Source organism: Protopterus annectens, chromosome 10.part0 (assembly GCF_019279795.1).
Source record: "Protopterus annectens isolate FY-2018-M chromosome 10.part0, PAN1.0, whole genome shotgun sequence".
Lineage (NCBI taxonomy): Eukaryota > Metazoa > Chordata > Ceratodontiformes > Protopteridae > Protopterus > Protopterus annectens.
Genome location: NC_056744.1, coordinates 422075428 through 422092890, shown reverse-complemented (window position 1 = coordinate 422092890; position 17463 = coordinate 422075428). Strand labels below are relative to the sequence as shown.

General features: G+C 42.3%; 1 protein-coding gene across 1 annotated transcript in view; it reads right to left on the bottom strand.

The window, feature by feature from the left end:
• The window catches only part of UCHL5 (ubiquitin C-terminal hydrolase L5), a 222263-nt gene that overhangs the window by 54149 nt on the left and 150651 nt on the right, over positions 1-17463 (bottom strand). The window contains exon 5 of the mRNA XM_044086778.1: positions 13096-13157. Coding sequence (XP_043942713.1) covers positions 13096-13157 — 62 coding nt within the window. The remainder of the gene's footprint in view (positions 1-13095; positions 13158-17463) is intronic.

Sequence of the window (17463 nt, the reverse complement as noted above, 5' to 3'; positions counted from 1 at the left end):
CGGTTGTATGTTTTAGCTTGAAAACGGTCCAATGGCTAGATAGAGTAAATTCATACTATTACTTGACTGTTCAACATTCTTGCTCACTGTGAATAAATGGAAAAACTGGTAGGTCAGTTGGAGTAAGATGTAGTAACAATTACAAAGGTAAGCTTGTTGGTAAAAACAATTAAATATATAGCTTCTAGTGTTCAGGTATATGGCTATTTACCTGTATAAGCCAGGAGAGTGAAAATTCACTACAAACTAAGAACTAAAAACTGAAAGATTACATGCCGCGGTGCTGGGCGGTAGCGTGGTAACCGTCACCAGGCCGTATACTGAAAAAGTATCATGAGCTAAATACGACACACCCAGAAATCAATCCAGTATTTATGAACTATGCGTTTGTTTTCCTTAGGTTAGGAATTGGTTATTAAATTATAGTGTTTATTGACACAAAGTGTTTATACATTTATATACAATTATTCAGGAAGGAGTATAATAGTTTTTAAACTTTTTGTTTATGAATGTTTTTATTATTGTCTTTCACAATTATTCACTTCTAGTTAGTTAGAATATATGTATGTTAATTCAGTTTTAAATAATTCGTTTTAGTGATATTTAGTCATATGACTTTAGACATGTGGTGTGAAGTGAGTATATAGGTGTGTCTGTTTTAAGTGCTTTGTTACACCTGAAGAAGCTAGATTGTGAAAGCACTTGTGTTCTGCACTCAGTAAAGGCCTGTCCTGGATTTTACAGCTGTCTGCGTCTCTGTTTTATTTTGCATTTTTAAGATATTAAATTAGGTCACTGAACAATTTCAGATAAGTATTTGATATTACATAGAAGTTCGAGAAAGGTTTTTTGCTACTTCTTCAAACACATATGCAGATGTGGTTTTAAAAATAATACCTGTAATCCTCTTTCTGCTTCATTTGTAAATGGAACTGCACGCAAAGTTATGTAGATTTGAAAATGAAGACTGCATGTAATGGAACAGTGGATGTTAAAATTGATGAGGTATTCCAGTTTGCGTTGTTTTTGTGAACCAGAAAATTCTTTATGTAAAATGGGAGAAAGTGCCGTCTGATATTAGGGATATGATGAGATTATACAATACACAATTATATTTAAACTTTACTGTTACCAGAAACCTTGAATTTTGGGGGTGGTCATCTATTTCTTTCTAAGGAGACAAAGCCCTTTCAATAATGTTTTTGATATTACTGGGGCTTGCATCTGAATGCAATTAAAAGAGGGATTATATCAGAAATAATGTTGAAGACTAAGGAGAATTAGGGATACTTAGCCCTTTCTTTTTGACCTCGTTATATTTTGCACATTGCAAATTTTGGGGTTCGAGAAGTTTAGTCAATTGCGTAAAACAAAAAAAAAAAATCCTGAGAGTTACCCCTGTATGGTGGTGTGCTCCATGCAAGCAAGAGCAAAGCTGCTAATACAAAGAAACCCCTTAAAAAGCTCAAAAAAAAATAAATAAATAACACATTACCCTACTTTTTTCTGTTGCACTTCTGTTGGCCATAGTATAGACTGGATTCAGACTGGTTGAACTCGGTTAGTAAAATCAGGACATCTTTTCTGGAGAAGCCCCCCTACTCCCTCTTGGCAGGAGCTTCCAGTAGGCCTTTTTAATTACAGGTTAGTGGTTCAGGGCTCAGTTTGAGCTATTTCATTGGTGCATGGCTCAATCTGAGCTTTTTCACTGGTTTCGTTTTGTTAGGCGCTTTGCTCTTGCTTGCAACCAGCGCACCACTGCACAGAGGAGGTAACTCTTTACGGTTAAAGACACAAAAGTACTAGCAACAGCAACACTAAACATGTCAGCACACACACCATGACTCCTATTCATAATAGGCACTCAACACAAACCTTCATATGCAGAGGTCCTCTCCAGGAAAGTACAGTTGTGTACACTTACCATAAATGTAGATGTTTGAGTGTATTCTCTGTTGCAGTCATTACATTTGGGTAATCTGCTGGCAGGTTGCCCTCAGTCAGCCTGAATTCCAAAGTATTGGGTCCTGCGTTGGTTGCTGTCTCCTCTTCCAAGACGTCAGGGGTATAAAACAAGCAGCAGACACCATTTTCTTTAGTTTTTCTTGCCCCAGATGTCACGTGCCCCCAAAAAGGTAGCTCTCTCTCTCTCTCTGTGTGTGTGTGTGTGTGTGTGTGTGTGTGTGTGTGTGTGTGTGTGTGTGTGTGTGTGTGTGTGTGTGTGTATAAACTATATATACATGCAACAATACAAACTTTACCTTCGGCGGGTAACCTGGACTGCAACAGTGAATACACTAACATCTACATTTATGGTAAGTGTACACAACTGTACTATGTTCTTAGTGTTTCACTGTTGCAGTCATTACATTTGGGCAGAATCCCAAAGCTATGGATGGGAGGCTGGAGCTAAATAGCATTAGGGGCGGCTATAAGGCCCTGCAGAACTGCAGTGGCAAAGCCTGCCTTGGACTAGAGAGGCAAATGATAATGCTTTGTAAAAGTGTGAACAGAACTTCAAGTAGCAGCCTCTAGAATGTCTTTGGTTGGTACTCCTCTGAGAAATGCCGCTAATGTAGCTGCTGCTCTGGTGGAATGAGACCTAATGCCCTTGGGCACAGGTTTGCCATGGTTTAAAGTAGCAGAAACAAATGCAGTGGCTTATCCACTTTGAAATAGCCTTTCCTTCTGATCATGCAGCATATGTCACTAGTAACTGCTCAGTTTTCTTAGAGCTCAAGTAGAATCTTAGCTGTCTGTGTACGTCCAATGAATGCAAAATCCTCTCCCCCTTGTTCTGCAGATTCAGATAAAAAGTTGGCAGATGAATTGTTTGGTTAAGAGCCACACTGGAAACGACCTTAGGCATAAACGAAGGATTGGTCCTCACAGTCCGGGTAAACTATGATAAAAGGCTCCACAGCCATGAGGGCCTGTAGCTCTGAGACTCTTCTTGCTGAAGTAATTGCTAGGAGCAGAGCGGTTTTCCATCAGAACTTTAGATCTGCAGTAGCAGCTGGTTCAAAAGGAGGCAGGGTGAGCTTTTCCAACACATAATTGAGGTCCCATGCAGGTAGTGGTGATCTTCTGGGGGGCCTTAAATTTTTGGCTCTAAGATACTGCTTTAGTAAAGGATGAGAAAAGATTGGTGGCTCTGTATTGTAATGAGCCAAAATGGCAGAGGCATGGATTTTTATTGATGAGAAAGATAGGACTTTGTTAATCATCTCAGTCAAGTATTATAATATCTGAGGAATATTTGGTTTTGCTGTATCAGTTCCTTGTGCTGGATTCCAAGCACAGAATCTCTTCCATTTATCAGCATAAGATTTTCTAGTACTAGGCCTTCTGGCTTCCAAAATCCATCACAGCTTTACTGAGAGATGTTGTTGGTTTAACTACATGATCAGCCATGCTGCCAGGTTCAGTGTTTGGAGCCAATTGTGCAGGATCTGATTGTTTTGTTGGGACAGTATTTGAGGTCTTTGAGGTAAGGTCCAAGCTGGGTATTGAGACAAGTTCCTTAGGACTGGGTACCAGTATTGGCATCGCCAGTCCGGGGCAATTAGTGTCATTGTTGGTTTCTCTTGTCCGACTTAGTAGGACCTTGGGAAGAAGAGGCAGAGGATGAAAAGCGTAAACTGATAGGTTTTTCCAACTGAAGGATAGGGCGTCCACTTTCCATGCTTGTCTGTTTTAAGTCCTTGTGCAGAATCTTTTCAATTGATAATTTTGAAGAGAGGCAAATAGATCTATGTCTGGGTTCCCCCATGTCTTTAACAATCGCGAGGGTCCATAAGATTTCTGCTTAAGTCGTCTGCCAGAGTATTTTGTTTTCCTGGCAGGAACTGAGCTGGTAGATGCACTTGGTAAGTCAAAGCTGTGTCCCACAGTGCCATGGCTAGTCTGCAAAGGGGGTATGAATGCGTGCCCCCCTGCTTGTTTATATACCACATAACTGTGGTGTTGTCCATCTTTATCAGTAGTCCTGGATGAAGTAAGTCCTTGAAGGCCGTCGGGACATTTTGAACAGCTAACATCTCTTTGGCTGAAATGCAGATGCATTTGTTTTGGGGTCCATATGCCCTGAATGCATCTTCCCGCCAAGTGGGCCCCCCATGCATAATCTGACGAGTCTGTTAAGGTTTGGCTGGCAGGGGGTAAAGTGAATGGCCGTCCCATGTTTTGGTGACATGCCTTTGCCCACCATAGGAACTCCTGTTGTAGACAGGGAATGAGAGGAATCATTGTTTCCAGACTGTCACAATGTTGACTTCATAAACTTTTTAGGTACCACTGAAGTTTCCTCATATGCAGTCTTGCATATCGAATTAGTAGGATGCAGGATGCCATGAACCCCAAAGCCTGCAGAATTTGTCTTGCAGATAACTGGGTTTTTGCTGCCATCAGTTTGAAGTCAGTAGTCAGTTGCCTTTGTTTGTCTGGCATGAGGAAAGCCATCTGGGCAGTTGTATTCGAGCTTGCACCCAGGAATGTTATCTTTTGAGAGGGTACCAGTTGTGATTTATTTTCGTTTATTGCGTACCCTAGACATGTTAGAAGCCTTTTCACAAACGCAAGGTGCTGAAGAAGAATGTCCTTGTTCTTTGCTTGAATGAGACAGTCGTCCAAGTAAAGATATATTTGTATACTTCTTTGTCGGCAAAAAGCAATTACTGGTGCCAGGCACTTTGTAAAGACCCTGGGCGCAGTAGATAAGCCAAAGGGCAGTGCAGATAATTGGTAATGCATTAAGCCAGCCTTGAAACGGAGGTACCTTTTGCAGGATTCCCTTATTGGGACATGCAGGTATGCCTCTTTTAGGTCTAATGTCACCAGCCAAGCATTCCTGCCCATCATGGGCAGAAGTTGCTGCAAAGTTAGCATTTTGAATTTTGGAATGTCCAGGAAGGTGTTCAAAATTGATAAATCCAGTATTGGCCTCCAGGCCTTGTCCTTTCTGGGTACCAAGAACATTCTTGAGTGAAAACCTTGTCCTTTTTCCGGTTCTGGTACTGGCTGAATAGCCCCCATATCCATGAGGGACTTAACCTGTTTCTGTGCCTCTGCCCATTGATGTTTTGGCAGATCCGGCCAACCGTTTGCCATTGGCAAAGTATGTAAATGGAATCTGTATCCCTGTGATACCATGTTTAGCAACCACTTGTCCTAGGTTAACTGCCAATTTTGAGCAAAAGTGCTAACTTTCCCCCTAAGGGTGCTGACAAAAGGTAAGTGCTTGGTGATGGCAGAGGGAAGTCATTGGGACTGTTTTCTGTAGGGTTGTGCTTAAACTCCTCCAGATTTGGAGGTAGAAGCACCCCATTGCTTTGACCTGTAAGAATCTTGTGCATGGTATCTAGAACCTTCAGGGCATCTGGATTTGCCCCTTTGAGCTCTGTCGGACACAGGAAAGGACCAGTTTTTTGTAGGCCAGTGCCTACTGAATCTTGGTGGTTGCACTTGTAAGAAGTCTTTTACAGTTTGCATAGACTTAGCTTTGTCTTCCATTTTCTTTAAAACCTCTTCTGCCTCAATACCAAACAGTATCATGCTGTAAAGGTGCATCCAGTAATTTAGCTTTAACATAAGGCAAATTTTTCTCTTAGCCAGGCATGCCTCCTAATCACAGATCCAGTAACTGCGGCCCTGCAGGAGGCCTCTAAGGAATCAAAACCACATTGCAAAGTATGCTTTCCAATTTGTTCAGCTGCATGCAATAAGTCCTGCAATTCTTTATTTTCTGCACATTCAGAAATCAACAATTTTCTGTTTCAGCAATCGCATAACATGTTGTTGATACTTGAGCATATGAAACTGGCAGTTTAGGGCCCTAATTCCCAAGGTTGCAGATGTATACACCTTCTTTCCTCATCTATCCGGTGCCCTTGAATCTCTGTCAGAGGGTGTAAGATTTTTTGCTGTTGAGGCCTTAACTCCCTTTGGACCCTGTGAAATAGTTTCAGGTCAGCAGCAGGGTTTCTAAATAAAAATTTGTGAGAGTCTGAGACCCTGTAATATCTGTCTGGCCTGCTGGGAGCTGGAGGTAAAGGAGTCAGGAGTCAAGCTCGACTCCAAAAACACATCATCCACAATGTCCAAAACAGGAGGTATGGCTAAAGAACTGTGCGGAGGGAGAAGGAAATCCCAGAGCCTCTTTTTTGATTCTGAAAAATCTGACTCTCCCAGTGAAAATGTTCCCTTAAAGTATGCAAGGTTTCTCCAAATGAACAATCCTCAGGAGGTGATGCAGATGGGATAGATTCCTCTGCATCAGAATCTTCATAGGGAGGAATAGATAATTCCTGATCAGAAGAGGAATCAGAAGAAATAGAAACCTGATCTGAAGATTCATAATCAGTGTCTTGCCTAGGCCTCTCATCAGGAGGGGGATGGGAACCCCTGATCAGGAGGGGAATGGGAACCCCTGATCAAGGTAATTAAGTCTTCAGCCATTTTGATCATCTGTTTTTTTAGGCATAGAGGCTTGTGCACGTGGCTCATGCGTCGTTTTTTTAGCTTTAGAAGTTGCTTTTGTCTTTAGTTTTGCTGCTGCCTTTTTTATATAAAAATGTTGAGGCCTAAATACACCCTCAGAAGCCGGTGCCTGCTCAGCGGATCAGGACCCATCCGAGGGAGAGACATCCGTGGGTACAGTACTTTGAGTATCTCACGGTGTGTCGAACTCCGCATGGGTCTCAGTAGGGGCCTGCGACTCGAAAGTAGCGGGCATCAGGAGCTGCAAAAGCACCTCACCGAGTACCGCAAACGGTGACTGGCTTAGAAGCTTAGTCGTCAGTTTTGGACCTCGACAGTCCGTCTCTGTCCATTTCTTTGCATTTTTTGTGTACTCCGGTAGTTGGATTGCTATCAGACGACATTTCAGGGTAGTTAAATCTGTTTCCAAAAATATACTGACGCTTAATAGTGCGTTGGCTAAATCTAGCACAAAACCGACAGCCAGGAACATTGTGATCAGGGCCTAGGCAAAGAATACAGTATAAATGGAAATCCTTATGAGGTATTTGCTTCCCACAAGTAATACAATTAACTTTTTCTGACATCGGTTTGGAGCAAGAAAAAGAGTTTCCCCAACGTGGTACTTGGCTTTAGTGAAGACTTCGGTTCTGAAACTCTAACTCGAAAATTTCAGGAGTCGGCCGACCAGCACTTGCTAACTGCTTCTGCTTCGGGCACCGCGCGGCAAGAAAGACATGGTGTTTGTTGCATATTTTATACCCCCGACGTCATGGAAGAGGAGACAGCAACCGCAGGACCCAAGACTTTGGAATTCAGGCCAACTGAGGGCAACCTGCCAGCAGATTACCCAAATGTAATGACTGCAACAGTGAAACACGAAGAACATCCTCAACACCAGAAACCACCAAAACACAAACATGCTGCACCTAACACCCAAAGCACCTAATATACACAATACTAGCACCTATGTCTCACCAAACAAGCCCTTAAGACAATGCACAACTATACTAAATGATTTGGGTATAGGTGACTGCAATGAGACAAAGATGTCCCACTCACCAGGTTGAAGAAGGTTACGGTCAGCTGCCTGTCTGGTGCAAGGATTCACCAGATCAAACACACAAGTCTCGCAACGTGTACTATTATGACTGTCACAGTTCATGTTGGTGTGATCAACTTGAGATGTACCTCTCTGGACTATATGGAAGAGAGACATGACTGAGCTCTTTTAATGCGTGTCCCAGACAGGTATGTCCCTAGGTTTGAGCCTTTCTCCCTCATCAAGGAGGGCACCACAATATAAACAGAAAATGACTGACAAATAACTGGCTTAGTTTCTGGTGTTGTTCTAAAGGGATCCAGTTCCTATGAGCCTGGGATGACATAGTGGACAGATCACGCTACTTTGCCAGAGATGTTCTTCACCTCGCCCCTCTAGGCTTTCAGTTGCTGGCTAAGGCACTTGCCTCCCCCTTAATGCCTTTTTTTTTAGGAGTCACAATAAAATTCCAGACACGACAATATCAAACACATAGTAACTAAGGGTCATGCTGCTACATGCTAGGAGTTTAAAATCAGAATTTGCACTCTCTGGAAGTACTCATCTCCCTGGAAGACGATGACATCTGTGCAGTCACAGAAACCTGCTTCAAGGCTGCAGAGAGTACCCCAGCCTTGCAATGCTACAATGCCTTCCACATATTCAGATGACAAATTGCAGGTGTGAGACCCAAATGAGGTGGAGTATCTATCTTCATTAAAGATAATTACACCTCTATACAGGTTTGAATAGAAAACTCTGTGGAGCTACCCCAAGTCCAAATTACTGTGGTTAAGACCCCTTTTTCAGGTCATCATCAGTTACAGGTCCCATTCCATGAACCAACTTGCCCATACAGCTTATTTAGACCTACTTGGGACAATTAAGGCACAACCTAACACCATAGTCATTGGTGACTTCACCTATCCTGCCATTAATTGGGAAGTATCAGCCTAAACACACTCGCACAGAAGTTTCTGGACTTTAACTCAAACTCTGGAACAAATAGTGCACCACCCCACAAGGAGCTCCAATATTCTAGACCTGGTCCTCACCAATACGAGTAACCAATGCAACGTCTCAAGTGTAGGGACCGCACTTGTTAAATCTAACCACAAGTCAGTCATTTTTGAAGTAGCAATAACACCAGAACTCCCCAAAGAAGTCGGGCTAAAAAAAAAACTTCAAAGCTAACTATACCCTTCTAAAGGAAGGTATAACTGACTTGCAAGCTCCTGTTTCCACAGATGGCATTGATGGCTATACACAGATGCCCTGTACAATCATCACCTTAAATGTTTAGACAATGCCATGCTGGATAGGAATAAAGTAAGATCCTCAAAAAAAAAAAAAAAAAAAAAAAAAACATCATGGTGGACGTCTAGCATTAATAAATTATATAATAAGTGAAAGAAGTTGCTGTCTAAAAATACAAAAGTGAGATCCCAGAACTGGAAGAGTACCCTCCTCAGCCTAAACAAGCAAAAAAGACAACTCATAAAATCTTCAAAGAGCAACTCTGAGGAAAATTTAGCAACTGTAGTCAAAGATTACCACAAGGATTTCTTCAGCTACATCCACAACCTAAAAGGTAGGAATCAGATGCGTGCTGAACTAATTGTGGATGGCAGCTCACACACTGACCCTGTGGAAAGTGCAAATGCTAGCAGACAGGTTTAAGTAAATTTTCACTCCCGATCCACCCAAGCATACACAATCCATGTCTTCATCAACTCCTCTTCCAGCCTGCATCTCCAAAGAGCAAGTAACCAATACTCTTTCAAAGGCTAAGAACATAGCCACCATGGGATCAGATGGCATTCTGGGCTGTGTTCTTAATGTTCTAAAACAAGAGCTAGCTAATCCATTAGGCACTCTATTCAACCACAGCCTGAGTACTGGCTTTGTCCCCACTGAATAGGAAACAGCAACATTTATCCCCCTCCACAAGGGCAGCTCAGCAACAGACCTGGGTAACTCTAGACCCAGAAGTTTAACCAGCCTCATCTGTAAGGCAATGGAATGAATCACCATGGACCTCATAAATAAAAGATATAGGTCACCTGCAAACCCTGATCAGTCCCAGTTCAGTTTTGTCAAGGGCAGGTCATGCCTGCTAAACCTGGTGGACTTTGAGAACATGACCAGAGCCATATACGAGGGTAAAGCTGTGCACACAGCCTACCGGGCATCATTGACAAACTAACCCAGTTGAAAATCAACACCTATGCTGTCAGGTGGGGTGCAAACTGGCTCACAGATTGACAACACTCAGTCAAAGTGGGAGACTGTACTTCTACCAGTAGACCTGTCACTAGTGGGGTCCCACAAGGGTCAGTGCTGGCCCCCCTCTTGTTTGGCATATACTTCACAGAAGTCCAGGCCAAAACAGAGGGGCTGTGGCTAAGTTTGCAGATGACTGCAAATGTGCTATCACTGAATCCCCTAGCAATGTCAGCGTACTTCAAAAGGGGTTTACACAGACCAGTGATTGGTGCCAAAGCCATGGTCTTAAACTAAATGCTAAAAAATGTATCCTCATTCTCTTCAGTAAAAACAATGCTCCTGATAATTATAAAATAAACAATAATTCCCCAAGTACCAATTCAGTAGTAAGAGACCTTGGAACACAAGTTGAATGTGACTTTAGCTTTGACCACCATGTATCTACTGTGATGAGGAAGGCATTCTACATCACTCACCTGATTAGAAAAGGCATCACCTTAAGAGCAAAAGAGGTTATAAGCCCCCTGTACTCATTCCACGTCAGGCCTATTATTGAATATAATGCTCTCTTTGGTATGTACCGTACCAGACACCTGCAGCAACTGGAGACTTCAGATTTCTACCCAAGAAAATTCAGAGTCTCTAGCACGCATCTTATACAGACAGACTGAAGTCAATGTCACTGTACTCAGCATATAGACTAGAGTTGACTTGTGTCTAGTTTACAGGGCTATCCTCGGACCCAGATCTAATGAAAATACTGCACATTCATAAGTCGCCACAAGAAACACATGACACAAACTGGAAAAGACAAAACTCCAAAGCTGAGCATATAAGTTCACCAGAAACTTTAAATGATTATCACTTCAATCTGTTTAACAACAACTGAACATCATCTGAAGAAATCCAATTGTTTTTTAACGGACTAAAGCGCTAATCAAAGTTCTTGTGAACTTCTACGCTCAGCTTTGGACATTCGTAAGTCACCCATTCGAGGGATCTCAATATAGTCTGTGATATAAACAGGACCTGCTGGAGAGACAGATGCATCACTCAGAGGTCGACAATCCCCTGGAATAGGCTTCTAATCTACATCACGCAGAGAACCCCCATGACACTGGTTAAGCTCAACCTGGATGACTAGATGAGAAACTAAAATTCTGCAGGGGACTGCCCCGGCTTATCTCCTGGACATGGGTGATCCTTGCTAGAAAAACTTTGGGCACAGATCTCTCTCATCTAGTATCAATTTGGGATTTAATGGCTAGGCTTGCAAAGACCCTCGGGTAAATAGTCCAGTAACATCCTATGAACCTAATCAGCAAATGTGCAAGTGCAGCAGTACAACAGAGGCAGGTAAGGCTTTGGCATTGAACTTGATCTTTAATGGAAAACAGATACCTTGCTAGGACATTTGTCAGGTTTCTCCAACATAAAGAGGTGGGGAAGGGTACACACAAAGCATTGTAGTTGCCTACTTAAATTACTCAGTCTACTACTGGCACGGGGAGCACACAGTACATACACTTATGTAAGCCACAGATTTGTAAAACTTTGTAAAGACTTCGTGCTTGACACCCTGTTACTGTTCTTAACACAAACCATACTACATTGCATTTATCCTTTGAGAAGACTGTGAATCAGAGAATATGCTGTGCTAGCACACCATTGTAGTTACTTTCCTGCTCACTGCCTGCTACTGAAAGCAGCAGTCCCTAATAGATGGTGGTCTTGGCACAAAATGCATCATTGTCTGTTGGTGCACATTAGGCACAGAGACAGACACCTAGCACAAAGAAACAAAAGTCGTAAACATACTCAACACTAAACATTTCCTGCAAGCTACACTGCACTCTCATGGGTGCAAGCACCTTCCTATAAACCACATTTCTATAAAAGGAAGTTTACTGTTTAAATGACTTCTCTTTAAATACAGCTATCACTCCAACCACAGAAATCCCAAATAAATGCCTGCTGTCATTCGACTAGCAAGTAAGGTGCATTGTGTTAATGATACATTTGTGGGGGCAAGCTAGAACTACTGACTACTTCAGTGAGTAAACAGAAGGCCTAGTTTTTTTTTTTTTCCTTGGAGTATGTTTCAGGAAAAAAAAAATGCCAAAGGGTGCTACAAGAAAAATACTAGAATAGCAGGAAGACACAATATTCTACTCAAAGTAATTCTTAATCCCAAAAAATCCAGCCTTCGGAGGATTAAGGGTAAACAAATGTCTTTTAGTACTGAAGTTCAATATGCTAACCTTGCCTTTTTCCTCCATTTTTTGTAGTTACTCAATCCCTAATACACCTAGCTTGTCATACCCATACCCAGGATACACAAGCAGCATCAGTGATTCAAATGCAGGATGTGCACAGCAGTACCTAGTGACCTTCTTACTACCGATCCCAGGGTTTTATAAAATGCCTGGCATCAATAACTACATTTTGCATGACCAAAGGTATTCACATCTGGAGGGACCAGTCTGCCCCTGCAGTTCACTGGCCGGCTTCTGGACTTTGGGCCACTCTGAATCTGTACAAAATCACAGCTAACTCCATCCCAACAAATCCACCTGTGTGGGAGCCTGTCTGAAAATCTCCAGTAAAAGGGCATTCCTCCCTTCTAGAAAGGTGGTGCTTCATGACATTTTTCAATTCTGCACAAAACAAAAGAATCAGAGTATGGCAAAAGCACAACTCAGGACCCTGAATTACATGGCATTTGCAGTCCTAATAAAGCCCTCCTTTGTTAAAATTCACATGAACAAACTTGAGTGGCACTTCTGGGAACAGATGGTGCCCAACTTGCCCAGCTTCTACTTTGCCCTATATTCATCCAATTCTATCAGAAAATTGCTCTTACAGTGGATTCAACAAGTGAATCTTAATCAGCGGTCTCTTTCAAATCAAGTAATGTTCAACATTCAGCAGGTTTAAACCTTTGCATTTAATTTTACAGTACAGACAACTGACTTAGTGGTCCACTGTACGGCAGTCTCAAGCAGAAAACCTCAAATGGTGGCATCCTTGTTCAAGTTTGACTGAAAGAGAAAAAGTTTTCTTGATTAGGTGAATAATTTAGAAACATGGAAGAAAACACAAAGCTTTTTGGAGCTTTGCCATCTAAAATTTTGATGAAATAATTAAAAAAGTGCACAAACTGCATCATATGATCTTGGAAGAGATTACATACAGAGACAAGACTAAGAACAAACACCACCACCTGCTCCTGCCTTTATTTGTAGTCAGTCAGTTCTAATAAACATATAATCCTTAAACATTAAAAGCCAAGGACTAAAAGAATTTCAAAAGAACTACAGTATTTCCTTCTAGCCCCATATGCTCCATACCTGGCGAATCCATTGTGAACTTGTCGAATCACTTCAGAGTTGCTCAGTGCCAAGCCTTTCATCTGAAATGAAAAATTAAATTCAAATTGCTTAAATTTTGTTTTACTCTCAAAATATAAATACAAAAAACTCAAACTTTAGTAAATATCAAAGGTATAAGCATATATACAAAAATGTACACTACATCAAACAAGGAGAAATCATAACCGATGCAGATATAGCAAGATACAGTATTACCAGTTATTTAAAAACAGGAGACAAAGTTACTTTTAAGTAGCCATGGCACAGAGAATAAGAGGTTGGAAAGAATGAGAATTACCTACCCCATCACAACTATGGCTACAAGAGCAAAAGCACAGGGATATCCTAAATTGTAAGGCAGGAAACCAAGCAACACAGGTTTAAAAAAAAAATCTGCTCCAGTCCAGTACTTGATAAAATTACTGTAAAATTATCAGGTGGAAAGTATATGCCCTTTAAAACATTAACGCTACCACACCACTCAATGCGACAGACATTGTCACTTGCCTTACACAGACTGCATTTTCACTTAATCTTTGCTTTCTTTCTGTTGCACAAGGTGACAGCAGCCAATTAACTAGATCACATACTTGGAGACCAAACTAAACTGCATACAATAACTACACCACATACTTAGAAAAACAACAAATTATCAAGTTTTCCACATGCCTAGAAAAACCACCACCACCACGCTTCCAAGACTTCTACATCAGAAGCAAGACTCAAGATCTCTTTAATACTGTCCCTTTTCACACATCCTCCGAGGCTTTGCAGGTATCTGCCCCAGACATCAAAGTGAAACAGCAGTTGATGGGGTCCTAGAGGGATTCTGCAAATACTGGTCAGGGAGGAGGTCCCAGGTTCTCTTATCGAAATCAAGCCAAGGGTCGGAACTTCCAGTATCTGTTAGGGCGGCTGTCACTTCCAAGGAGAGACAATAAATGAAGCAGGTTTCGGTCCATCATAAGGATCCTCAAAGAGAATGGCAACAGTTTACTCGGAGCTTGTTTTCCACCTTGATGACCCCTTGAGAAGGCTTCCGGGAGTTTGTACCTGCTCCTCCTTGGACCCCTACCCCTTCTAAAAGGCTTAGGTAACAGGAATCCTTGGATGAGGAGTCTTTGTCTTATTCTTCACAGATGCCTTTGGCTTATGCTTCCGAGGAAAAATGTCTGTTAACCCTAAGTCTCCTTTTGAGGAATTGTCATTTGAGGATACATTTACTAGGATGATGGGCTACTTTAAGTGGGATTCTTCTCAAGTGTCTGATATTCAGAAAAGATAGGAGTTGCTTCAGGTGAACACTCCTTAACCATCAGCAGCTCCTCCTTTGTTGGCTGCCTTGTTAGTCACTTTCAATGCTGCTTCCAAGTATCCCAATTCTCAGCCTCCTGCTCCAAAGAAACCTGACAGGAGCTATAAGTTTCCTGAGGATCGTCTGTTTTTATTTAAATGTCCTTCTGCAGATCTTGCTGTGGTGCCCGTCTCTTCTTCTAAGCTCTTGCCCTCTTTCAAACACTTGCCTTCTGATATGGATAGGACAATGGAGAGGACTGTAGTAAGAAAGCTTACACTGCTTCTACTTTGGCATTTAGTGTCATTACCAGACACATACATCCAGCTATGCTCTGTCGTGGATTGCTCAGGCCTGTCAGGTCATTTCTGACATCCTTGATTCTGAAGACAAATCCTCTGATTTATTTCAGGGTCTGCTTTACAAGTGGCTCAACACTCTATCAAGTGTAGCTATAATGCTGCTGATTACTCTTCCAGGGCTGTAGCTTTTGGGTCTGTCATGAGGCACTATTCTTGGTTTCATCTCCAGTCTCTGCCTGAGGACATTATCCAAAGCAGCATCCAACAACTTGGCCTTAAACATCTATTTGGGACTGCTAATGCTGGCCTGTTTCAAGTTTCCACAAAAAGAAAGGCAAAGTCTTGCACAACCTAAACATTTTTTTCTCACACTTTTCCCCAAGTTCCAGAGGAATTAGACTTGTCTGCTACTGTTCACAGGCAACCCCGCCAGGCCTCCAAAAGCAGGAAGTGTGGTAAGCGAGCCCCCTCTGCTATGGCTTCTCAGATTTCTTCAGGAATTCCTCAGCCTCCACTAGAGCAACTTCCTCATTTCCAAGAGGTTCTAGGGTCACTGGTGAAGCAAGGAACCATTTAACCTGTCCCCCCCTTCCCAAGTGAGAAACTGCTTTTCTTCCAGGATGTTCCAGGTTCCTCAAAAGGACCTATTATGGAATTTTCCCTGCTCAACACCTTTCTCAAGGTACTTTCTTTGCAGATGTTTATTCGTCAAACCCCATTTCCCTTTTACAACCCCAGGCTGTTCCAGCATCTTTGGATCTACAAGATGCTTAAACTTCATATCCCTATTCACCCTCTCTTCTTCATTTCAAGTTCTCTGCTTTGGCCTTCGGCCTCTCTACTGCCCCAAAGTTATTCACAAAATGCCCAACTCCTGTGACTGCTTTATGCAGGCTCAAAGACAGACATTCAGATTTTTCCTTATCTAGACGACGTGCTGCTTCAGACACCATCTCCCAGTCCTCTGTTACAGGATTTGGAGCTCACCATCTTTCTTCTTCAAAGTCTTGGGTTCACTATCAACTTCCAAAAGTCCGTCCTAACTCCCTCTCAGGATCATGTTTACCTAGGATGCAGAATTCAGACAGTGCCAATGTCACCCCCTCTTATTTTATTTATTGCATTTGTTTACTGGGAAGGTCCACTGGGCCTAGGTGAGCCCATTTTCAGTGGAGACACAGGAGAAAAGCTCCACATGACATTAAACATGTTGAAGATTACAATAAAGATAGAAAGCTAGTTACAGTTACACAGATAGCTAGAAGGCAGTGCAGTGAACAATCTTAGGCATTGATTTAACTGTGATATTAGAACATGCAGAGTACCTACATATTGACCAGTTGAGTAGATAGAGGATGGGTGAAGTGGGAGTGCACAGTAGGGGGAAGAAAGTGAGGGGGTTATTTTTGGCATGGGCTTAACCAGCAGGAGGAGAGGTGTCGTCCAAGTGATTTTTTCTTAGAGTGGAGGGTAGGTGATGGAGATTGCTGCTGTTGGAAGGGTATTCCAAAGTATGGAAACAGAGAAGGAATAGAGCATTTCACCGGCTGGGAGGTGGGGTCCTCTTCCACCTCCAAGTGTTTAGACAATGACAGCCTTTTCAGTCTCGACTGCCATGCCAGCCAGCGAGTTTCTTCAGGTCCTTGGATTCATGCCCCCTCTATTCTAGTGCTCCCTCCTGACAGACTGCAAATGCGGAAGCTTTAAATGGTACATCAAAAGTAATTCTGGCTGCAACACTGTCACTCTGGATTTCAGTGCTCCTCTTCTTCCCTGTCTAAAGAAAGAATTCCAGTGGTGTATTCAAAAGTTTCCTCTCAACCTAGGCCTGCCATTTCGACTTCCAGTTCCTTCTAAAGAACTGTTCACAGATGCATCAAGCGTGGGGGGGGGGGCTTCTTTTGGTCACCTGAAAGTTCAGGGTCTCTGCCCCCCATCAGAAGTCAGACCGTATCCACAGCAAAGAGAGGACTGCTGCAATTCTGGCCCTTCAGGCTTTTCTCCCCTTGTTCTCTCCAGCCTCTTGAAGGTGTAGACATACAACACCATACAGTGATGTGGTATGTTAAAGCAGGGCATCACAAAATCTTACCTCCTCTGCAGAACGTCTCTTCAGGTTTGAGAGGTGGCTCTCCATTATCAGTTAAACTCTTCAGGCAGTACACATTCATTCAGAGCACAATCTAGTGGCATACTGAGGAAGTCCAAAACACAGGCTCACGAATAGATGCTTCACAGAAACATGTTTCTGAACATTAATAGACAAACTGTTAAAGATGAACAAACTCGCTACAGCAAACAGTTCCTGAAAACATCGTTAATGCAAACAGATGATGCGTAAAAAACTTTAATTTAAGTGTACAAAAATAAAAATAAAATCCACTTTTCGTCGGGTACAATATCCCAACTTCCTCAGAAGAAAACTGAGGAAGTTGGGATATTGCACCTGACGAAAAGTGGATTTTATTTTTATTTTTATACACTTAAGTTTTTTAAGCATCATCTGTTTGCACGTATTGGCCGTTCTTGTGGTGGTACCAGGAACTGTGTTTGATGTTTCTGAACATTGTCCATTGATGGGGTATTTCCTCAGGTAGATCTTTTTGCTTCATCTCTGAACAGATGGCTTTCTCTCATTTTCCAGAGTGCCATACCAACTGGCATGGAAGACGGCTGACCTTTCTTTTCCTTGGAAGGGTATATTTTCTTTATGCTTTCCCTCCTCTTCCTCTACTTCCAACAGTCTTACAG